The sequence below is a fragment of the Amphiura filiformis genome, chromosome 17 (genome assembly GCF_039555335.1).
Source record: "Amphiura filiformis chromosome 17, Afil_fr2py, whole genome shotgun sequence".
Taxonomy (NCBI): Eukaryota; Metazoa; Echinodermata; class Ophiuroidea; order Amphilepidida; family Amphiuridae; genus Amphiura; species Amphiura filiformis.
Genome location: NC_092644.1, coordinates 6,258,115 through 6,282,590, shown reverse-complemented (window position 1 = coordinate 6,282,590; position 24,476 = coordinate 6,258,115). Strand labels below are relative to the sequence as shown.

The 24,476-nt window shown below is 39.9% G+C and overlaps 1 protein-coding gene across 1 annotated transcript in view; it reads left to right on the top strand.

The window, feature by feature from the left end:
• Window positions 1–2,273: 2,273 nt before the first annotated feature.
• The window catches only part of LOC140138345 (uncharacterized), a 44,118-nt gene continuing 21,915 nt past the window's right edge, over window positions 2,274–24,476 (top strand). The window contains 14 exon segments of the mRNA XM_072160251.1: window positions 2,274–2,428; window positions 7,729–7,896; window positions 11,193–11,361; window positions 11,989–12,152; window positions 14,886–15,077; window positions 15,636–15,874; window positions 16,619–16,749; window positions 17,155–17,397; window positions 18,126–18,222; window positions 19,230–19,542; window positions 19,597–19,900; window positions 21,577–21,786; window positions 22,936–22,954; window positions 23,665–24,034. Coding sequence (XP_072016352.1) covers window positions 7,785–7,896; window positions 11,193–11,361; window positions 11,989–12,152; window positions 14,886–15,077; window positions 15,636–15,874; window positions 16,619–16,749; window positions 17,155–17,397; window positions 18,126–18,222; window positions 19,230–19,542; window positions 19,597–19,900; window positions 21,577–21,786; window positions 22,936–22,954; window positions 23,665–24,034 — 2,563 coding nt within the window. The 5' untranslated portion in view covers window positions 2,274–2,428; window positions 7,729–7,784.

Here is a 24,476-nt window from a genome sequence, read left to right as displayed (position 1 = left end):
AAGCTTAGAGACCGTTCACAAACACTTGGGGGCGGGGGGGGGAGGCTGATGGAAAATGGGGGCCCTTAAAAGTTTTGACCCTCCTAAGGGGAGCCCTGAAAAAAATTGATCACAAATTTTCCCGGGAAAATTGAGTTTATACCGGTAGGGCCTATGCTTTTCTATGGGGATGCAGTGACCCATAATTTTCATGTCAAAAATGCGGGGCCTGAAATTTTTGAGATCTGAAAAGCGGGGGGCGAAAAAAGTTCTGCTCCTATACCTTCTTCTCCTCCTCCTCCTGCCCACCTCCTCCTCCTGCTCCTGCTCCTGCTCCTCCTTCCTCGACCTGTTTCATCCTTCAGGTTTCTGACAGTTAAAGCTAATAGGCCTACGGTAAATGCTATTTATCAGCAGGGATGCAAATTGTGCGGGAGCGGGGAGCACCGCTCCTAGGAAATGAGAGTCAAAATTGAGGAAATAATGCCATGGGAAGAAAAAAGAAAGAGAGGAAAAAGGAGGGAGAGAGGAGAAAAGAAAAGCGAAGAGGAAGAGGGAAAAAAGGAAAGAAAAAGAAGAAGAGTGAGGTACACGATAATAGGGGATGGCTGTGAGGAAGTGAAGCTACTGAATGGAAGAGAGGAAATCTTTAAAGACACTGGTTGTGCAAAATTTGAAGGAATTCACATTATTGTTCAAGAAATAAGAGCAAAAAAGAGGCAGGCGTTGGTGTTAGAATATAGAAATGGGATATGAGAAATTTTACAATTCACCACCATATGAGGTATTCAATGTAATTTAACAGGAAAAAAGAAGTTGGACAAAGACAGGTGGAAACAGGGCTCATAATGTCATATCTGAAGAAATTGAGAGAGGCGGCAATCATATCTGAGGAAATTTATAGAGAGGCAGCATTGAGGATTTTATGGGAACAAAAGTCATGAAGGAATTCAGTGTACTAGTATTAATACTAATGCCACTGAGAAGAGGACAAACTGGAAAAGATTGAGGAAATTTAAAAAGAAGAACCATAGGGCCCTATAAATCACTAAACAAGTTGTGCTCCTCTGACAAAAAATGAAAGAGGAAAGGGGGTAAAGGAAAATAAAAGGGGAAAGGAGCCTCTGTCCGACCAAAATTGACCCCAAACTAGTGTAAAATACCACATTTTTGCGCGCTACGCGCGCATATTGTCATCCTATAGCCTTTTTTGGAAGCTCGAAGACCTAATCTCCAGTCGCTCTAAAAATTCACGCTATGTTAAAATTCTCATCTTTTGAAGTGCAGAATAAAGCTATTTTATGCATGGTATGATTGAGGAAATCTTGAGCCTAAAAACCTTGCTCCTGAGGAAGAAATCACAATTTGCACCCCTGTTTAGGGGTGGTGCAATGATTATGTGTACCCCCCGGGGGTGAATTATAGGGGGGCAAAGATTTTTGGCAGGCCAAAGGGGGGCAAGCATTTTTGGCAGGTCGAAAGGGGGGGTCAAGTGATTTTTGGCAGGTCGAAAGGGGGGGGGCAAGCAATTTTTGGCACAGATATTTTGGGCACCGTTTCTATATTACGCCCTAAAAAGGCATAGGAAAACGTTACGAACATGTTCAAATATGCCAAATTTCCTGCTCGCTGCGCTCGCATTATATGTTAGGACAATTTAAGGTTTTAAATTCGGGTTCCCCAAAATCTTGCATGTGTAAGGGGGGGACAAAGATTTTTGGCACGTCGAAAGGGGGGCAAAGGTTTTTGGCACGTCGAAAGGGGGGCAAAGGTTTTTGGCACGGCCAAAGGGGGGGGCAAGCGATTTTGGCAGACCATTTTGAAAATTCACCCCCCCGGGGGTACACATAATTATTGCACCACCCCTTATCAGGCCTGCATTTTATGGAAAAGAAATAGGCCTACTAATTTATTTTTAGAAATGTTACAATATGGCTTTTTTTTGGAATTGGAACAAGAATGCAGAAATCATTAGATCATTACACATCAAATAATCACAAAATCACATCAAACACATGCAAAAGTTCTGTGACCAAACATTATTCAGATAACAACAGTTTGAACCATGTAGCCATGGCTTTAAGAAACAAAATGCCTATAAAACATGTTCCGTTTCAATTCACAATGTTTTCAAAAATTTCTAGGGTTTTCAAGAATTAATAACATGAAATGTCCAATTAATTTATTTCCTGAGTCAGTCTTGCCAAAACTTCCTTTGCAGCTCGTGCTTGTGAGTTACGTGTGCAGGGACTTATGGGAAATAGACTAATTACATATTCATGAGGGGAATTGCGATCGGACGCCATATTTTTTTCGCTAGATGGTAAATCGTTGCGAAGCGATTTATCATCAGACAAATATCCACGAAATTCTTCGCAATCTTCCCATTTTGCTACTTGCAAGGGAAGAAAACTTGCACATTAGGACACACCCAATACAACGGGCAAGGGTGAGTAAGATATAAATAATGTCAAATGTTGTAATTTTGGTTATAAATTCATGGTTATCTACGGCAATTTTGTTTCCCGTTTGTAAAAATATCGCATTGGGCTGATCAAGTACATGAATGAAAAAATGTAGTTTGCGTTAGACCATATCAGATAATAGTGATCAGTAAAAGAGTGTTAATGTTCCCGTACAACTAAAGATAGAAGCACGTAGTGGGTATTGACTGAAAATCAGGCCATGAAAAAATGGAAGACCCACCTTAAAATACTCGATGAATTTATCATGTCACATCGCCCATGTCATGTTATTGCGTGATTGACGAGAAGTCCGAGGCTATCATTGTCAATTTATTTAGGGAAATGTATTGGTGAGTATAGAGGTAAAGAAGTGTTCATTGCTGATTACTGTTAAATTGTGATTGCTGGTGGATGAGAAGGTCGCAGCACAGCCATGACAGCAGGTTATAAATTCAAAATGTCTGACATGCTGACCCACTTTTTTTATAATTTTTATAAATTTTTTTCATTGTGAAATTTGTATTATTTTTTTAATATCAATCCTTCTGAACCTTCTAATCTAAATGTTTAGTCAGCAGGGCGGTTTACCGCAAATCGCTAACTTGTGATCCACGCGCATGCATTGCATGTTATACGCAAAATATTATATATTTAATTCTTGATCGTGAGAGCTGGATCATGGATTCATGATTCCATGAAGATGTGCTTTTGTTTGCGTAGTGCGCTCGATGCAAATAGAGGTTATCTGTGTTCTATAATATATAGCTGCATATCTTAGCAGTTGTTCGAGCATATTCTCTAACGCAAATCTTTGATTTGCGTTAGAGACCGGAGCTATATGATTTCGTGGGGCTTCCGGTACACAAAGTTGCGCCGGCATGTAAACATTGATAAAATGCCGGATGGTTCACAACAAACTTTCATAAGCGTGCCATTATAAGCTTAATTGAGTTCAACCCTACCTTTTGACATCTTTGTTACATACGATCCTCAAAAATAAGATGATATCTGGAGCCTAATTCAGCGCTACTTACAGTGCCGCTTATTGTAGCTGTCACATCGTGGTCGTGGAAAATATTAATCTCAACCTATCAGATTATCGTACACACATAAATTCTGGTGATTTATGACTGGACAGTCACTTAGTAGGTAAGAGATTACCTCATTCAGATAACACCTGTTATGTTTGCCGATCGATGAACCAGTCCAGGGCATTTCAATCAAGGACACGGTCCAAGGCAACTCGACCACACACAAATTCGGTCCCTGTATAAAACCACGTTTCAATGTCTAAGGGGCGCACCATTAGATATCAAGGGGGGCTTGGTATATTTTTGAAAAAAAAATTGTAATGCCATCTGAGCAACAAAAAAAATTGCTCCACTGGCAAAAAAAATTGCTCCACTAACAAAAAAATAAATTTGATGTCAAAAAAAAAAAAAAAAGTCACAGTTAGTGAAGAAAAAATAACCTAATATAGCTTTTAAATAGCAATGTTTTTCGTGAATTTGCTCATTTTTCATCATTATATAAAGCCTAATAAAAATTTCTGGTAACCCGACCGACCGTGTAAAACCCTTGCGACTCAAGTAATTTTATCCAATTATGTTCAAAATAAAAAATAATTGCTCACGACCGACTGGGTGACGGGTGTCTACAATGCTCCTCATCAGAAACTACATTATTGGCAAAAATATGGACGCACCATTAGAATTCTCGGGAGGGGGGAGGGTATGAAATTTTTGAGCAAAAAAAATCCCTACCAATACTAAAAAAACCCCAAAACTTCCCCCACCTAACTGTATAAATGCATGAGGTCATGTGTCATATGGTGGGGCACATTTGCGTTACAAGCACTGATTTTGATCATTTGTCCTCCTTTTCACTTAAATTGTTACATCTCTAAAACTATACATCTCACATCAACAAAACTATACATTTTTGGAAAGCTTATGTTCCAAGGAATCCAACTAGGCAAAAATGAAGTCGGTATACAGGGTGCGTAAGAAAATATATATAGGGTGATATCATGAAAAAAATTAATTTTACTAGTAAATTCATAATTTATTGCATTTGCTACTGATATGGAATACCTCAAATGTAATATAATTTTGTGGCAGGCAACACTATGAGCTGAAATAAAATGTATACTTTTGCCATGTTATGATTGACCAAAGTGGTGATACAGGGTGTGAAAATATACGTAACTTCACGCACAAAATGTTGATTACATTTTTGAAGATATTTTCTTTAGAGTGTATCCTACATTTATTTTAACTGCATATTTGGATTCCTGGGGTAAAAAGCTTTCCAAAAATGTATACTTTTCCTATCTTAGGGTGTATAATTCTCAAGATACAACAATTGAAAGCCAAAACGCATGTCGTGACTGAAAATCTTGGCATTTGTGTGTAAGTGAATAGGAAAAAATTGAGGTTCTTGTGACTTGCGGTTCTCAGTGAATACTTGTTAACACGATTAGATAAAATTAATAGCTGAATATGAATAATGAATGATCAAGCTTTTATTTGAAGTATGATTTGCAAATATAGCACACAATTTGGCAATGATATAATTTAAAATTCAAAAGGATGCCATGTCTCCCATAGAGAATGCACATACTCCTCCACCGCTTATCCTCCACCACTTATCCACCAGGTTTATCTTCGTTAACATTTTGGTATTTTTCACTAATTAAACAAATTGGCATTCCAAATTGACAAACATATTTGAAAATTAGAATAATCAGGCTGTATAATGAGCCCAAACTTGATGCAATTGGACCAAGAATAGCCCTGTGACAACAAGTTAAATCTGAAAGAGGAGAGAAAAATGTAACGTCACCCGGTATTTTGGGGTCCCACCATAAGACACGTGACCATGAAATTAAAAAAAAAAAATGAAAAAAATTGAAGCTAAATATCCGCACAGGCTGAAAAAATGTTTTCTTCCCTGCAAGCAATCCAGAATTTCCTCCAGTATGACATATTTCCTTATGTATTTCTTTATTTTTTGGTCAAAACCAAAAATTTCCGGCAATGAGCTTCCCGATTGCCCACTTTTTCCTGCTGTGAATATCCGTGACGTAGATTTCTTTTTGACATTGGGGGAGGGATGAAAACATTTCTTGAAGTAGGCATATTAATAGTGAATCCGGCATCTTTTGGCAACATTAACATTGGCGTAGATTTCTCTTGACATGGCATGGGGGATGGGTCCGTTTAAATCAATTTTTTGCAATAGGCTTAACAGTGAAGCCAGCATCTTGGCGACAGAATAATTTCTGGCAAGCTAATTAGGCCTACTGGTGAATTATATAAGTGCAAAAGTGGAACAAATTTGCACGAAGGCCGCAAAAATTGGCACTTTTTAGTTTGGCCAAAAAATGAGGTTAATTTTGTCAGAAACCCACATCTATTATACATGTGTCAACTTGGGGTGATTGTACGGACCATTGACCTTATCAAAATATGGGGGAAGGGAGGGAAAGCAAGAAAGAAAGGGAGGGAAAGCAAGAAAGAAAGGGAGGGAAAGCAAGAAAAAAAGAACGGGAAAGCAAGAAAGAAAGGGAGGGAAAGCAAGAAAAAAAGAACGGGAAAGAAAGGGAGGGAAAGCAAGAAAGAAAGAATGGGAAAGCAAGAAAGAAAGAACGGAAAACAAGAAAGTAAGAACGGAAAGCAAGAAAGAAAGAACGGAAAGCAAGAAAGAAAGAACGGGAAAGCAAGAAAGAAAGAACGGGAAAGCAAGAAAGAAAGAACGCTAAGGAAGTCGTTTGCAAAGTATATAGAGGCAACAAATGTTAGGCCTACCACATCACTAACCGCGTAATAATTGAGCTGTTAAAAGCGATACCAATTGACATGATTACCATTTCCATCGTTTATACTAACCGCTCCGTTTACTAACCGCTCCCATTTACTCATCTAGCGGGGGCCCGCGCAAAGCGCGGGTACCCGCTAGTAATTCATAATTGAAAAGCTTTTTTGAATATATGCATACTCATCCTAGCAAGCAATGAATAAGGTTTGTCAAAATTACTGACCTTGCGTTTATAATATGTCTAAGAGTTCTCACCTGTATTCACCTGTCATGCGGCATGCCTGTCATAGGCCAGGACGGAGCTACGTCAACGATCATGCTGGTGAAAACAATCAAGTGCTGGTGAAAACAACTTGCGCAGATCAATCAAATTAGGTCACTGGACTGTGCGCTAACTGCGCATCGTGAGCGTTACACTTTGCGTTGAGTGGCCAGTGCGTGCGTGCTTGAAATGTTTTGTTTTTGAGCTGCAAGTTGCCAGGGAAATTCTCTAAAAATAACACAAGTTTGCTCTCTCCTATTCACCTGTCTTCACTTACTCAAGAGCTCTAGCTTTGAATTTACACATTTGATGCAAGAGTATGTCGTTTTTCAGTCGGACAGTAGTAGTGCAGCAGGCTGGTGCAATTTTTTGCAACTGAGGTTATTTATTCTGTTTTAATGTTGAAATTTGGACGCACGTTTTTTTGATGAGTCAACTGTATCTTTTGAGCAAGATTTGCCTAAATTTTTGCTGAAGTGTAATTTTAGCAACATTTTTGACACGATCGCCTGTTGTGATTGGCTGTGTTTACTTCTGAACTTCCATGCTTTACAGTGTCATGCTTCAGCAAATCCAACTAGATTTCGAATTGCAATGGTCTAGCCTAGAATGGCTAGACTTCTCGAGCAAGTCTTCACGGGCTCCTGGTAAGACAAAAGTGTTATTTTTGCCCACCCAAACTTATCAAAAAACCACACTGCATGGTACTTATATATTGCTGAGGCCGACTTTGAAGTCTAAAATTTAGTGCAATTTCAATTTGAGCAACGTTTATGATGCAATCACCCATTGTAATTGGCATGTATTTACTATTTTACTTCCAAACTTCCATTGCGTTACCTGGTGTCAACTGTCATGCATGCTTCAACGATTTGTAGTACTAGTGAGCAAATTCAAATCAAAGGCAAAGTTAGACATGGACACACCCATTTTCAAAGACCTTTCGCAGTGCCTGATTTGGTGCTGTTTATGGCGTAAATAAGGTTGTGAGCGAGTCCTGGGAATTCAAGTCACGCGGTAATGCAACTATGCATATAGAGTGAAAGGATACAAGTTTATAAATATACCCTGTGATGTGCTTTCAGAGACCAATGAGCACTGACTCTGTACACATGTAATTTGTAAGGATGGAAGAAACTTTAAAAATATAATTTGTAACTGGTGTAAAAATGATTTTGATACCATTGTGTACTTGATTTGCAGAGACATCCTGCTCCTGGGTCCGGCATTGTTGACTTCCTAATGACACCTGCGACAGAATGTCCGAACGGTTGGGGAACACTACTAAGGGGAAAGATGGCAAGAAGTACTCAGCACTCAACCTGTATGAAACATATAAAGGAAAGAGCGTAGAACAACAAAAACAACCAGGTATGTGGGTGGGGGTAAATGTGGGTCAGTATTCAGAGGTGATAGCCTGTGCCGTATAAAGTAAACAATAAGTAATAACCTTCCCCCCGGTGATCGATTTTCAGATATTTTTTGTGTAGCAAAAATGCTACTCACTTACGGTCGCATGTCACAAGTTGGTACCCCAAAAAGGTGGAGGTTTTACAATTTTTCGAATGTAGGCGAATGAAAAATGTAATATTGAACCAAACCCTTGTCCTATTGATCTACTTTGGGTCTCATTTTAAAGCTAAAGAACAGGGCTAAAACTGTAAACTAATACTGAAAAGTGAGTCAAACTAAATAAATGACATCAGCTGGAATTGAAAATTGACGGGGTGGAGGAGCAGGTGTGTGAGGAGTAATGTATTAGCATATGAAAATCAAACACTGTAACCATATATACCAACTATTCAAAAAACACTTGGCCTGAATGTTCCATTTTCAGTTCAGGTCAGTCATGTCAGTGGCCAGTGATCATTTTCGTATATTTTTTTTGTAACAAAAAATGCTACTCACTTTCAGATTTTAGTTCAGTAGCAAAAAAGGGTGTTTTTTTTCGCGATTTTTAATTTTTTTTCGCGGATTTGGAGAGTCTAAATCCGCAAAATATTTTTCAAAAAACGCAATTTTTTATTTTTTTTATTTTTTTATTTTCTTAATTTTTTTTTTTTTCTAATTTTTTTTAATGATGGTTGCACTTGATGTTAGGTCCAGGGACCCTCCAAATCCACGAAAAAAAATTCAAAATCGCAAAAAAAACCCAAAAAACATTTGTGTATACATATTTTGGCTCCAATTGCGTTTTTGACATTTTTGAAAAAATCTATAAAAAAAATGTTTTTTTTTTTTGCGATTTTTTTTTTTCTTTTCATGGATTTGGAGAGTCCCTGGACCTAACATCAAGTAGTGGTGTTATCGATAGAGATTTTGTGTATCGCCATGTTGGAAGAAAATACTTCCGACAATCGACATGTATCGATAGTCAACAACCTGACAGCGTGGGAAATATCTTAACTTCCCCATTGATCACCAACCTCCAATTAAGCTTACCGTACCGTTATTCATCAAAACAAATTCTCTACAAAGATTGTGTGTGCATTACTGCTCTACCCCACGTGATCTGCACAATAGTGAACATTAATGTCATGATATTCCAAAGCTGTGATTGGTTGAGGTGCCCATGTCACTGACATGATATTTACATACATGTGCTTGTCCATTTATTATGTTATTATTCACATCACTGTGATTACATGTGATTGCATGTCTTGAAATTTGTGAATGTTTATGCTCCTGGTTGAGGGGGTATAATGGACGTGTGAACTTAAGGTCAACAAACTTAATCATGTCGGGTGTCACAAGTTGGAATGGCTGAACTTTCTATGCCGGGGGTGTGGCCTAGTAATGTTCAAGCTATCAGCGGCTAGTGGCTTTTGATGTTGTGAGATGGTACATCGTTTGTGTATCGATACTACCATTGAGTGTTCCAACATGTCGGAAGTCTGTGAATTTTCCGACTATCGACACTTTCGACAGTCGATAACAGGCCTAACATCAAGTGCTACCATCATATAAAAAAAACCTGTTGTATGGGCATGAAACCTGGTGGGTACAGTCAACATTTAGAGCCAAATTTTTGGAAGGTCATTTCAGGGTCACCAGGGATCATCTGAAGTCAAATTAGTAACAACTGTCGGAAGGGCATGAAATTTGGTGGGTAGTCACCATCAGCCAGGTAATTGTGCCCAGTCGAGAACTGCCTAATTAATTTACTTCTACCAAAAGTAGACCGCGAAAGCAGGCGAGACTCGTGGTTCGAGAACCGCCTTGTTTGATTACCCATTATAAACTTGTCAGTACTATTAAGGGATCTAAAATGAGCGTTTATTGGGTTTCGACAGTATTTTTTATGAAACATGAGAGCACCTCAGGCGTATCAATTGCATTCTGAATACTGAAGCATGTCTTTCTGATATCAAATAATTTTCATTTTTGAAAATCACAATATAATACAAATTTTATGACAAATTATAAAAATTTGATATTTTTCAAATTTTTGATATATAACAGTCCTCAAAGTAAATTATATAAATCTAATGATATATTCTTAAAAGTGTATGTAGCAGGAAGGAAAAGCCGACGGTCAATTGAAATTTTTGACCTTTCATATTGAAGATATGGATTTTTTTCCCAAAAAGACCTAATTTTTTTGGGTGTTTTGGGGAAAAATCCATATCTTCAATACGAAAGGTCAAAATTTTCAATTGATCGTCGGCTTTTCATCCCACCTACATACACTTTAAGTATATATCATCAGATTTATAAAGTTTACTTAAAGTACTGTTAAATATCAAAAATATCAATTTTTAATGATTTGCCATAAAATGTGTATTAAATTGCTAATTTCAAAAAATCAAAATTATTTGATATCAGAAGGACATTCTTCGTATTCAGAATGCAATTCGATATGTCTGATGTGCTCTAATGTCCCAAAATAAATACTGTCCAAACGTTCATACCCCAGCCCTTAATTTAGGTGTATGCCAAATGATGTCTAAAATCTGTTTTAATTCCTGAAACTCAATGAAGACTGATGGCATAGAACCTAACCTATGTACATTAGATATTTGTGTCATCTGAACGAATGTTTTATGTGACATGATCTGGTCCATGGTTTGAAAATTGAGTTACTATAATTATGTTTTAAATCATTAAGTTATCATTATACTGAAAACAACGAAGATCTAGCATAGGTTCGTAACTAATGAAGTTTTGTGGTGTCTTTTTCTTCTGTATTTTATTGTTTTTTTACTCCATATATATATGTGACCATCCTCCACAATTGAGCCCGGATGTCGCCAGTGCCACTATTGAGATATGCTCCATTGAACTTAACAATAAACAATAGGAAACAAAGGATTTATTGACTGTTTTATTGATTTTTCACTACTTAAAATCAAGTACTATGACATGATATACATCATTTTAAAGCTAATTTCAAGCAGAATATTTTGGTTGAATATCTTAAAAATGATGATTGGCGACTTCAGGGCTCAGTTGTGCTGGATGGTCACATATTTGCCTTTTATCTCATTTTCAAATTTGCTGCCTTTGGCCTCCATGGACCAGATCGTGTCACATGGACAGTTACCAGTCAAAATTCTTGTCTGTATGAGGTGGGGGTGTACACTGTGTGTGTGTTGATTTAAGTTTATGACTGTAATTCAAGCATTGCTGTTTAACAATCTACCTTCCATTGAAATGTTCTGTTATAGTAAGCCATGGCCGTGGACTACAAAGTCTTGGAAAAGTTGGGTCTGCTCGACGCATACCCCCGCCTGTCCCATTACCTAGCTTGAAAAGTGAAAACAAAGGCAACGACCCTAATATCACCCTCGTACCAGGTGGAAGCCAAGGATGGATTGGAGAGAAGAAAGAAGCCAGGTAAGCTGTTACTGCTGTCAAGTGAGGAAAAACTAGATCTTGTTTCACCTCAAGTATTGTAATGACGTAGGTGCGTATTTCACTGGTCGAGGTGTACAATCGGGCTCGCTAAACTAATCGTGCAGAGTACATGGCGTAAAGGGCGGTTTGTCGTTACCTTTGTGGCACAAGTGCCTAAAAACGTTACTACCAAACTGAAGGTGGAACCTGAAGTTTTAGACACTAGCACTACCCCTTCCCCTGCCCATTAGAGGAATGAAGGAGGAAATTGTGGTGACCCTGAACCTTGTGTGTACTACCCATGTACCATGCCTCAGTACCATAGCTCTTTTAATTCTATCTGGAAACTTTGCATAATTCACGCATATTTAATTAGAAAATTACCTGGCAACTGGACTTGTCAAAAATATAGAAAATAAAAAGAAAGTTGTTGCCAATTTGTTGGTTTCGCGCCATTTTGACAGGCCATATCTGGACAACCGAATGTCCGATTGAAACCAAATTTTCAGTTTTGTAATCTTTAACATATTTAAATTGAAAGAAAATCTAAATTTTTGCATTAGCCAATAGGACCACCTTAAATTAGTCTTTCTCACACTTGCAATAAAATGTTGTGTTAAATTGCAGTGGCACAAGTACACCACCACAAGCAGCCACGCCGCCACAAGCAGCCGCCCCGATAGCCCCACAAGAAACAGGACCGCAAAACAAGAATTGGTCACAACAGCAACAACAACAGCAGCAGCAGCAACAGCAACAACAACAACCTGCATCAGATGTACCACAAGAAGGTAAGAACTGCTGATCATTGACATTGAATCGATTTGTCCGGTTTGTAGGTAGACAAAACCTGAAAATTACTCATGATTGACCGTTTCGTCTATCATGGTCGATAAGACATCTTTAGAATGATGACGGTTGATCCTTGCTTCCGGTTTGCCGTTCGCGACTGTAGAGCGAGTGCGTGTCAAAAATGTTTATGGTCATATCCAGGGACAGGCGATTTGCGCGGAACTTTCTTTCCGCGCAATTCCGCGCAATTTAGGGATACATGATTTGCACTGAAAAAAAAAGTTACGCGCAATTTGCTTTTTTTTTTCGCGCAAATCGTCTGTCCCTGGTCATATCTCTGCTTTTAACATACTAATAAATCCCTATTAAAGTCTATTCCTAAAATATGCAAAAAGGTTAATGAATATTTATGATCATTGAGGGGTCAAGTGATATCATTGTTTATTTTGGGCACCAAAGGTAAACATTTAGTTATTTCTCACACATGCTTTGATGGATTTCATTTGTAAGGACTTAGACACAACAAACCTTGGGTACAATGGCATGTGTGCTGTCAATGGATGTGAAGTGAAAGGTCATTTAGGAGTCATTTTACAAATATGTTCAGTGTTCACAAACTTTGCCTTTTCTGATCTTGTAATTCGGTGGGGACATGTTTTACGCATTTAATAATATAGTACTTGTTATTATTGGGGGGAGCAGACCTTTATGAGGGGGGAGGGCGGAACCATTGTTAAAGGTCGTCAATATTGTTAAGATTAGGTTTGTGCTAAGTCTGGATACATAAAATGTTTTAAGAATGATTTTGCCTGCCATATGTGATGCCTTGGTTTTAGTCTGAGCACATATTGCATCGATTACAATCATCCATCACCCACTGACTAATGGCATATTATTTATAAACTTTTAGGTGGTACCACACCCCCTGATAAATTTTGTGACTAATTTTGCATTTTTCTCAAAAAATAGCCACACACTGGTAACAAAAGTTATGTTTATTATAGGGGCAAGGAATCCAATTACTTCACTGAAATTTCAGTGATCAAGGCAAGTGGCAAGTGGTTCATAATATATGTTAAGAAATGAGGTACGTTCTTGCGGTACCTCTTTTCTTATCATAAATAACGTACCGCTTATCTCGAGTCACTGAAATTCCAGTGTAGTAACTGGATTCCTTGCCCCTATAATATACATAACTTTTGTTACCAGTGTGCTATTATTTTTTGAGAAAAATGCAAAAATAGTCACAAATTTATCAAGGGGTGTAGTACCACCTTAAAGTCCAATGGAGTGCCAAAATATTGGATGATTTTGGTCACTAAAGTTAAATTTTTATGCCTCCACCAGAGGTATTATGTTTCCTGGTTGTCCGTCCGTCCGTCCGTCCATCCATCCATCCGTCCATCTGTCCGTCCGTCCGAGCTTGCGGGTGCAATATCTCGGAACTGATAAGATGTACAGTGATGCAATTTGGTGGAGGGATGGTCATTGGCGATCTTCAAATTCCAGTAGGTTTGGTTAGTGGGTCAAGGTCACCCAAGGTCATCTAGGGGTCATCTGAGGTCAAATTAGCAAAAACCGTCGTATGGGCATTAACCTTGGTGGGTACTGTAAACATTTAGAACCAAATTTTTTGAGGGTCATTTTGGGGTCATCCGGGGTCACCCAGGGGTCATCTGAGGTCAAATAACTTAAAACTGTCATATGGGCATGAACCTTGGTGGGTACTGCAAACATTTCGAACCAAATTTGTTGAGGGTCATTTTGGGGTCATCCGGGGTCACCCAGGGGTCACCCAGGGGTCATCTGAGGTCAAATAACTTAAAACTGTCGTATGGGCATGAAACTTGGTGGGTGCAGTCAACATTTAGAGTCAAATTTTTGGACAGTCTTTTGGGGGTCATCCGGGGTCACCCAGGGGTCATCTGAGGTCAAATAACGTAAAACTGTCATATGGGCATGAAACTTGGTGGGTACAGTCAACATTTAGAGACAAATTTTTGGACGGTCTTTTTTGGGTCATCAGGGGTCACCCAGGGGTCATCTGAGGTCAAATAACTTAAAACTGTCATATGGGCATGAAACTGGGTGGATACAGTCAACATTTAGAGTCAAATTTGTGGACGGTCATTTTGGGGTCATCCGGGGTCACCCAGGGGTCATCTGAGGTCAAATAACTTAAAACTGTCGTATGGGCATGAAACTTGGTGGGTACAGTCAACATATAAAGTTAAATGTTTTGGAAGGTCATTTTTGGCCTTACATTCCACTCGGATAATATCAAAATACTTCCTTGCTTCTGGTACCAAAATCAAACCATATTGATGAAGACAAAATGGGTCAAGGATCTTTCATTTGTTACACTTTTTCTAAAAACCTACACTGTCATCTAGAGATGGCCAGTTCCTAGTGAAATTGCACCAGTTAAAATGATATGCGTCAAGGTGGAGGCATTGCGGCCGACGCTTTGCGTCGAGAACCGCTCTAGTTATTACTTCCGTGGTCCGGGTACGCGCTAGTGAATTGCGATCGCATAGAAGTGACAAGGTTGCCTACTACACGCTGCGCCGACGACCAATGGGTCAACCGGCTTGTTGTCAAGTGCGTTGACCAGCCAATCAGCATGATTATTTATTTCTTCTGTGTGTACGCTTGGCGCACAGCTCGGACCATGGAAGTAATAAAAAATTAACTTTAGCCATGTTGACACAAATTGCTTTTGTTCCAATCAGGAGGACGTGCTCCCCAAGTGTACAAGAACCCAGGAGCAAGCGCGTTCCAACAAGACTTTCCATCACTGGGTTCAGGAGATCCACTAAGCGAGGGGTCTGCCCCTGCTGCTACTGAAAGGAGCGCCAAGAAGCATCAGCCGCCACCTGCCAAGGAAGCACAATCTGGACCAGGACCAAGTCTAAGACCACAGAGTAAGTTGTCAGTACCATCAAAATGGTGGTTTGATTACTCGTTGTAAATTTCAGGGGTAGCATTCCCACTGGGAATTCCCAGCCAAGAGAAAAATGTTTTTGAAATGATATAAACATGTTTTGGTTTGGGCCAAAAGTCTTATGAAATTGGTTCATTTTGTTTAAAGCTGCTATTTTTGTAATGTTCACACACGTCCCAACTTATGCATGACCAATGAAATCGGCCAAATTTGTTGTGTTTGTAGGTCATCAGAGCTGTTGTGTTTATAGGTCACTAAAGCTAGAAAATGCAGAATTGGATGTATCTTCCAGACAACTCGTCATTGTTTCAAGATTGTAATGCTTTAATTTAAATTCAATTGAAACCATTACACATAGATGTCAATTTTCTAAGAGCAAGTGCTTGATCAGACAGATTTTCAGGAAATTTACCAACACCCCTGTTACATCTCGGATTAGAGGTCGAAAATAATTTTGTTCCATTGTATGCTTAAAATTAAGCACTTCACAAATAATAACACTTTTAAAAGCTCTTCCCAATTTTTTTCTCCCCACCAGATGTAGCAAGTTGGCGAGAAGGAGGGAGCTCGCTGAACAGGTCAGGTGGCACTGGGACAGGGGAAGGTGAAGCATCACCCAACAGGGGGGAGAAGGAAGGCGGAGGAGGAGGAAAGGGTGGTGGCCCTGGGCCAGGTGGTATGGTACCTCCACCCATGGGCGTGAATGGGGCGCAAGGTGTCCCACCCATGGTGCCAGGCCCAGTGCCCCCACACTTCAGAGGCATGATGCCACCCTATGTAAGTTGATATTATATTCTCTTGAATGGTTCTTACAGAGATTAGACTTTGGTACTTGACTATTATGTTAGGTTTTGTAGGAGGAAGATGGATGTCAGATATCTACTTGCATAATACCCACAAATGCGGGTACCAATGATGGAGCACCTGTGAACATAAGTGGCTCTGCTCCGTTTCCCCTCACTGAGTGCCTCCCTGCACAGTGCAACACATTATTGCGCAAGGCTCCAAAATTCAGAATTTGCAGGATGATATTCAAACGTTACAAATATTTTTAATTTTTTTTTGTATTTAATGGGCTAAATGGCCTTTCTAATAATCAATATGTGAAGTCTAAACGGGTGCCAGATTTATGCTTTACGGCGCTGAGCTATGTCACATTTATGGATATTTTGCAGCAGGTTGAAACATTATTTTACAGGTACAGAATACAAAATACACTGTATATGTCAGAATAATCAAGCTGGCTATTAAGAATGTGCTTGCCAAATGATGCCCTCATCATATGAGCAGGTGTGCCTGCTGGGATTACAACGTCCACCACTCTTGACTGATGGCAATGCATTTCCTGGATATTTTGTCCTGAAGAAGTCAGGATAACTTCTAACGAAAGCTTGACAGTTCTAAACTTGTCCAACGGCGAACCCGCTAGAACTTTCACCAATTGCATTTCGGCAGTTTTACTTTTCTTTTTTTTAATATGTGAGCCATGATACTAAACCATTAATGATGTTCCTATTTCAGATGTATGGTCCAGGACCAGGTGGTTTTCCGCCCGGTGCTCCAGGCCCCAGAGGGCGCTATCCGATGGGTTTTCCTCCTGGAATGCAGGGGCCGCCCCTTAGACCTGGATATCCACAAAGGCCAGATCAAAGGTATGTGCAGAAAGCGTAAACCGTCTTTTAGTACTTTGATATAAATTCTTTTTAATCATTCTAATCTTAAGATTCGCAATTATGTTCCTCCAAGTGCCAGTTTGTAATGTTCTCATTATGTGCCAGATGATGCCCTCTATGTATGAGCAGTTCCGGCAAATACAAAAAGCCTGTATGTGACATGATCTGCTCCATGGGGGACCAAGGAGGCATTTTTGAGGCATTCTTTTGTATTTTACTATTTTTTACTCCCTATTTTTGCCTTTCGATTTCGAGATTTCATAGTTTGCTGCCTTTTCCTCCCCATGGACCAGATTGTGAATATCACTTCTGATGAATAATATCAACTGTTAAAGTGTTAATGTTTGTAAACAAAAGTTATGTTGTTATCATTGGTGATAACAGGATGCCTCAGCCAGGTCCAGGAAGGGGACCCCCACCTCGAGGCCAAGGTCGTCCAAATAAGGACGGTGATCGACCCCTGATAGTCAGTGGCCAGTCACTTAAGGAATTGGATACGCTGGACAAAGAAGAGAACAACACGGGGGCTGGCTGGGCAGGTGCTCATGGAGAGGTGGATTACTCTGAGAAGCTTGTGTTCAGTGATGACGATGAAGATTCTCCGAGAAAGAATTTCAAGAATCACAGGTAAGATTGGTTCGCAGTGTAGTAGCCAGTGTGTTTGTTTTCAGTGGGACAACCTTTGAATTGACCAAGTCATTGAAATGGTTTTGAGTTAATGCTGACAACTAATATGTTGGCATAGTTAAACAACTTCCTATATCAGTATAAGCTTGTAATATGTGGCATAATGTGAATAAATTACAGCCTGAGACATTTTAGGCACCTATCTGAGCAGGCCGATAAAAATGAGAACTATCCTGGGTTTTACTCAGTTATCTTTTTCCTCCTGAAAATTTGGTTTAAACCATTGTAAAGTGGTGTGTTATCTACAATGCGATTTTTAGGGAATTTGCTGTTGTTTCCGAGGTTTCTACTGTGTATCAGTGCTCACTCGCTCACTGATTTTCTGCGATTAAATCTTCAATCTTCAGTTGGGACAACGTGCCAACGGAGTTAAACACAGGACATTGCAGTTTGTGCTTAATTTGCCAAATGATGCCCTCTATGTATGAGCAGTGTTTTTGCTGCTTGGATTACAACGTCCACCACTCTTGACTGATGGCAAACTATACAATTCATTATATTCCTACACAACTGATCACAAAAATATTTGTCAACATACAATTTGTACGGTTCAATTGATTCGATGCTACCTGCAATTTATTATCTAATTCAGTCGATATTTTTCTGGTAACATTTCACTAGATACTACCAGGTTGTATACAACTTTCGTACTTTCTCATTTCTTGTAGGTCTGATAAAACGGGGGATAAAGAAACCAGGAAAAAGCGTGGTGATGATGATAGGAGGAGGAGACCACCCCCTGAAAGGGAGGAGCCAAATAACAGGGTAAGAAAATGTGCAGAGAACATTTTGAGTTCAGCACTTGATAATGAATTGAATTGAACTGAATGCTTTTCCCAATGTCACTTCAGTGGCGTGCACAGCACATTGAAAGGGGGGCAGGTTGTGCAGTTCCTCCGAATGGAGTCTGATTAGGAGTGTAAGCGAGCGGAATGACTGATTTCCCCAATTTCCCTGAATGAGCCCCCCCCTTGCGCATGCACGCCACATGTGTCACTTGGTCTACCTCCATCATGTTACTCCTTAATTATATTATTGGGTAAGGTGGCAATTTTTATATGTTATAATTTTTGTTAAAATGTTTAATACCACCTTGTCAGGGACTGTCTTTTGGAATTTGCAGGAGAGCATTAAATAGCTCTTCTGGAACCTTCAAGGATAGATGTTTGGAGCATTTACAACAGAATGTAAGGGGAGAATGGCCAACTAAGGAGAGCAAAAAATCACTCCTATATCAGATTTAAGGAGAGCAGTAGAGAGCGATTGCTCTAGCTCTCCTCAAAAGGCAGTCCCTGCCTTGTATAGGAAAATATTGCTTGTTAATGGGGCAAGTATTGTCTTTTGTGGTGGCTATAAGACTACATGGGAGGTAGGATACTGTGCAGTCTAATTAATATGTTGTGTTGACCATATTCAAGCAAAATCAGATTTTCAGTTTCTTATAGAATAGTAAAAGGCATTTACAAGACTCTATTGAAATTGAACAAGCAGTTCCAAAGATATGACCAATTAAAGAATTTTCAAAACAACAGGAAACATTGGGTATATCTCAAAATCAATATTTCTTGAGTTGTGACTGATTTTGCTTGATCGCATCACATATAGTGAGTGCTGCAGGTGGTGGGGATCTAACCCAACTTGATATATGTAATTGTAATCATTGACATGTGAATAAAGCAATGCTATGGTTCAAGAAGTAAACTGTTATTGAGTAGACTAAACAGACCATATTACACATGCTAATAAGAACATTTGCAAATGTTTGCTAACAGGAGGAAGAATCAAGTAGCAACAGAAATCAGTATCCGGAAGATGAAAGGGAGAGGCGTCCACCAAGAGACACAAGGGAAGCTTGGGCACCACCACCTCAGATGGCTCCGCCACATGGCCGCATGCCACCTCCAGGACACGGTCAAGGGCCTCCAGGACACGGTCAAGGGCCTCCGGGACACAGTCAAGGTCCTCCAGGACATGGTCAAGGTCCTCCAGGACACGGTCAAGGTCCTCCAGGACACGGTCAAGGTCCTCCAGGACACGGTCAAGGTCCTCCGGGACACGGTCAAGGTCCTCCGGTACACGGTCAAGGTCCTCCGGCCGGTCAAGGGCCTCCGGGACACGGTCAAGGGGGACACGGTCAAGGGCCTCCGGGACACGGTCAAGGGCCTCCAGGGCACGGTCAAGGGCCTCCAGGGCACGCAGTCAAGGGCCTCCAGGGCACGGTCAAGGGCCTCCAGGACACGGTCAAGGTCCTCCGGGGCACGGTCAAGGGCCTCCAGGACACGGTCAAGGTCCTCCAGGACACGGTCAAGGACCTCCAGGGCACAGTCAAGGACCTCCAGGGCACAGTCAAGGACCTCCAGCACATGGTCAAGGACCTCCAGCTCACGGTCAAGGACCTCCAGGACACGGTCAAGGAAGGATGCCACCCAATATGGAACAGCAGGTAAGATAGTCAACATGTGTGCATTAGGTTTTGCCACTAATAGCTACATTGTCTCTCCCAATGGGACAGAATGTTGTCGTTCCTGGTGGCTAGATTAATAAATCCTGTCTAGGAAGCGGCTTATTGGTATCATAAACAATTTGCTGTGTCGACAAGTCAGGAACAGTAAAAATGCTACTATAAAAGTGAAGGTGTCCTTCAGATTAAGATTTTTTTGATGTAAAGTATGTTTTATGGGACATAATCATGGAATGCTAACCATATTTAGTAGTTGTAAGGTAACACTTCTCATCATTTCCACAATCGCTACACAACACCATGTTGTTACAAACCGTGAGGCAAAATTCATAGGACATCGAAATCATGCATGAATGGTGGGTCATTAGTTTAGAATAATGTATAGGTTTATACTCAATGGCATGATCCATAATGTTGGTTTCATACTTTCCTGCCGCACCTAGGTTTCATTATCATTTAGGTATAGGACTTTTTATTTTTTCGGAGGAGAGCAGGTAGGGCAACTACTTGATTATATTTCTACATGTTCATACTACATACTCTGAAAATTTTAGAAAATTTGCACGAGTCCGTTTTTCTTAAATCACATTTTTGTTCCTAAAATGGGGGTTATAGCGCCCTCAACGGGCACTCTCTCCATAGGACTACATGTAAAGACCAGTTATAGACAAATGGCCCTACAATAAAACGGACTCGTGCGAATTTCCTCAAATTTTGCATATGATGTAGATTTAACATCTGGAATGTATTGCAAGTGATGTCGTTGCTGCTCTTCTAAATTCATTTTTAAAATGTCCGCCCCAGACCAAGGTGGCCGCTCTGATAACGATTTTGCTTCACTGCGCAGTCGCATCAGAAGTGCTAGCGGTGACCAGCGGCAAGCCGATATATCGATCACTCCGCTGCTTGCCCAGAACAGCAGATTACTAGGAGTTGAATTAAAGTCAATCATGGAGCGCTGCTGCTCTGACGTATGAGAACAGAGTATGTTTTTCGCAGTACAGAGTGGCAACATTGGCTTTCATAGTCATGCTGCTGCCGCTCAGGGGTGTGCTGCTCCGCTTGTGGGCCTTGCAGGAAAGTGCCCGCGGCATGATGAAGCATCACCCCGCTGGGTGGCAAGCGACAGAAATTATGAAACCAACATAATCCAATCATTTGGTGGGATCAGATATCCTAAGGCACTACAGCCAAATGTGTTTGATCTTTGGATCAACCATCGATGCTGAAATGAACGATCAACTAAATTTATCAGAATTAATGGTAGGTTTGTATTGGTCAATATCGTTAGATATGCAGGGATTCAAGTTATCGCAATTAACAAGGGTCAACTATTAAGGGTTGACCAAGCATCAATTGATGGTCGATCTAAAGATCAAATTAATTTGGTTTTATTGCCCAAGACGTGATTCATTATTTAGTAGTTTACTTTCCACTACTTGTTCAAGAATCATTCCACACAGAAAGTCCGATTGATACATGTAGTCCTATTGATCTGACCACTAAATATTGCAAAAATAACTGCGTCGCTAGGTTTATTTTTTCCTCCAATAAATTTGTGCAAATTTGTCGGGTGTTTATTAGTCCCATTTTGTTGTTTGTGGCGCCAGAAGATGAATACATTATGTGGTCAACCTGTTATCTTCCCCCCTGCTCAGGGCTGGAACAGAGGGCCACAACCACCCTTTGATCAGCGAGGGCCACCACCTCCAAGCCACTATGCAAGGATGCCGCCACACTTTCAGCACCCAATGGGGCCAGGGGGACCTGGTCCCCCACCAGGACCCCATGGCCCTCCACCACCACCACCACCACCGCCGCCACCTCATGCTCAAGATGGACAGGTCTGTGTACTTATGTGGCATTTTGTAAAAGACCTTGCATGCTGGTCTAGATTTTATGTACCAAACTTGATATCAAAACCTAAAAAAAACCTAACAATAATTTTGTCCTGTTGAGACCATCTCTGCTTTTTAAAGAAAACGTACAGAAACATTGCAGGATAGCTAAAACATTTCATTCATTTCAGGGCTCGGGTAGCAACGTTTGGACAGTATTTTTTGTGGGACATGAGAGCACATCAGACATCAAATTGCATTCTGAATATGAAGAATGTCCTTCTGATATCAAATAATTTAGATTTTTTGAAATTTGGGATTTTATGGCAATTGATGAAAATTTGATATTTTTATTAGGTCTTTTTTTTTTGGGGGGGGGATGTATATCTGCAATATGAAAGATAAAAATTTCCAATTGATCGCTGGCTTTTCATTCCTGCTACATACACCTTAAGTACATATCATTAGATTTATAAAGTTTACTTCGAGGACCGTTAATTATCAATAATTTGTCATAAAATTTGTATTATATCGCAAATTTCACAAAAAAATCTAAATTATTTGATATCGGAACGACATTCTCGTATGCAGCAAGCAATTCGATATTTCTGGTATACTTTTAGCTCCCACAAAAAATATGTTAATATCTGATTCCTTAAGTTGTCAAAGCATTTGTCATTAGAGTATCATTCTTGACTTCGTCTATAACATTGTATGTTTACATTCTATTTAAGGTGACACTACACCCCTTGATAAATTTTGTGACTAATTTTGCATTTTCTCAAAAATAACTACACACTGGTAACAAAGTTATATTATAGGACAACAAATCCAATTACTTCACTGAAATTTCAGTGATTCAAGACAAGTGATTCATTATATAATGTTTAAAAAATGGGGTACATTCTAGCGGTACCTCTATTCTTAACATAAATAACGTACCGCTTGTCTTGAGTCACTGAAATTCCAGTGTAGTAACTGGATTCTTTGCCCCTATAATATACAACTTTAGTTAACTGTGTAGTTATTTTTTGAGAAAAATGCAAAAATAGTCACAGATTTATCAAGGGGTGTAGTACCACCTTAAAAATTGAATAGGCTAAATTTTCTTACTGAGCATGAAAATTGGCAAGTGTCCATCAACAGAACTTGAAACAGTACATATGTCATATTAACAAGTCCGATGGATATATGCTCGGTAGGATTTCACTTTCCTATCAACTTTCAACATAAATTTTCATCATGAATCTGCGTATCATTTTTTGAGGGTGCATGATGTGTTTCAATATATCGATCAAACATTTGGACACATGTTTGGACTGAAATAATGTAAAAGGCTTTTGGTTAAAATTTGGTGTCATGAGAACAGTTCAAATCCCAATTTCAACAAAACTGGTCGTAACTGCACTATGGGAAGTTCCGTGTAATGGTGGTGGTCAAAAGGTCACCACAGGTCAAGATTTAAATTAACCGGGAAATGAATAACAATGTCTGTAATGAACATTTCAAATCTGAATTGCAAGCAAACTTGGGTCACAGTGAACTTTCATGTAATGGTGTTCGCAGTAGGTTTTAACAAATCTTCTTACATGAACAGTAGCTGCACTAAATAAGAACTATAATGTAATGATGATGTTGACTACTCATGTCTGCAGATGACCTATTTGGGACTGGTGTCTCTATTCGTTGTCGTAGTGCACATTAGTAACCATTCCAAGCCTGGGCTCATACACATGTTCCAAATTTTGATATGACATAGGCTTTGTGTTGTGATCATTTCGATCATTGGTTTGTATCAAAGAAAGTGTGATCCAGTTGACATGGCAACGGTCATAATTCTAACGTGCACTACGACAGTGAATTTCTCAAATTAATAATAAATTGATACGGGCAAGGTGATTATGAAAGTCATCATTGGTGTATTTTTCAGTATTCACAGCCGCGGTTCACAAGCAACCAATAGAAGATGATGAGACTTGGAGACACAGGCAAAAGAAGCAGTCGGACGAGATGACCGCAGTCATTGAACGAGCTAGGCAAAGGCGCATGGAAGAAGAGAAAATGGAAGAGGAACAGCGACGTAAAGGCGCACAGGAGAAGCTCCGCAGACTGGAGGAGAGAATGGCAGAGAGGGAGAAGGATCAGGGCTCGTCCGATAGTGCAGATGGGAAAGCCGAAGAACGCCCCCCAGGCAAGCCAGAGTTACCAGGTGGAGGAGGGAAGAGACAGCGAACAGAGAGTGGAAGCAGTGATGGGTCTCGGCAAGGTAGAGATAGAGGTAAGCACGGAATGAGTTCAGTTAAAGGCGCAAATTGGAAATGCTCGTTTCCCAGGGAAACAGCTGGCCAGGCCAGATTTATTTCACGTTGGAAGCCATGGATAGTCTTGCAAATATTGGAGAACTTAACCCTGGGCAATCCAATATGTCTTTAATTGGTAGGACTACAACTGGTATCTACTGGTCAGTTTATACTCTAATTTCCACATCTGTTGTTTCTAGCTGTGCCCTTTTAGTGCAAGAAAAACTGTTTCTGCTCCAATACTCAAGTTGGAATTTCTGAATGATATGGTCTGAACTGATTTTGTTTAAAAAAAATATATCCTTGTGTTTTCAAGAATTAAAAGAGCAAGTTTAATGCCACTTTTGCTACGTTGCCTCTTCCAGTGAGGCAGATGTTGTCTTCCCTGGTGGCTATATTAATATACTACATAGGAAACAG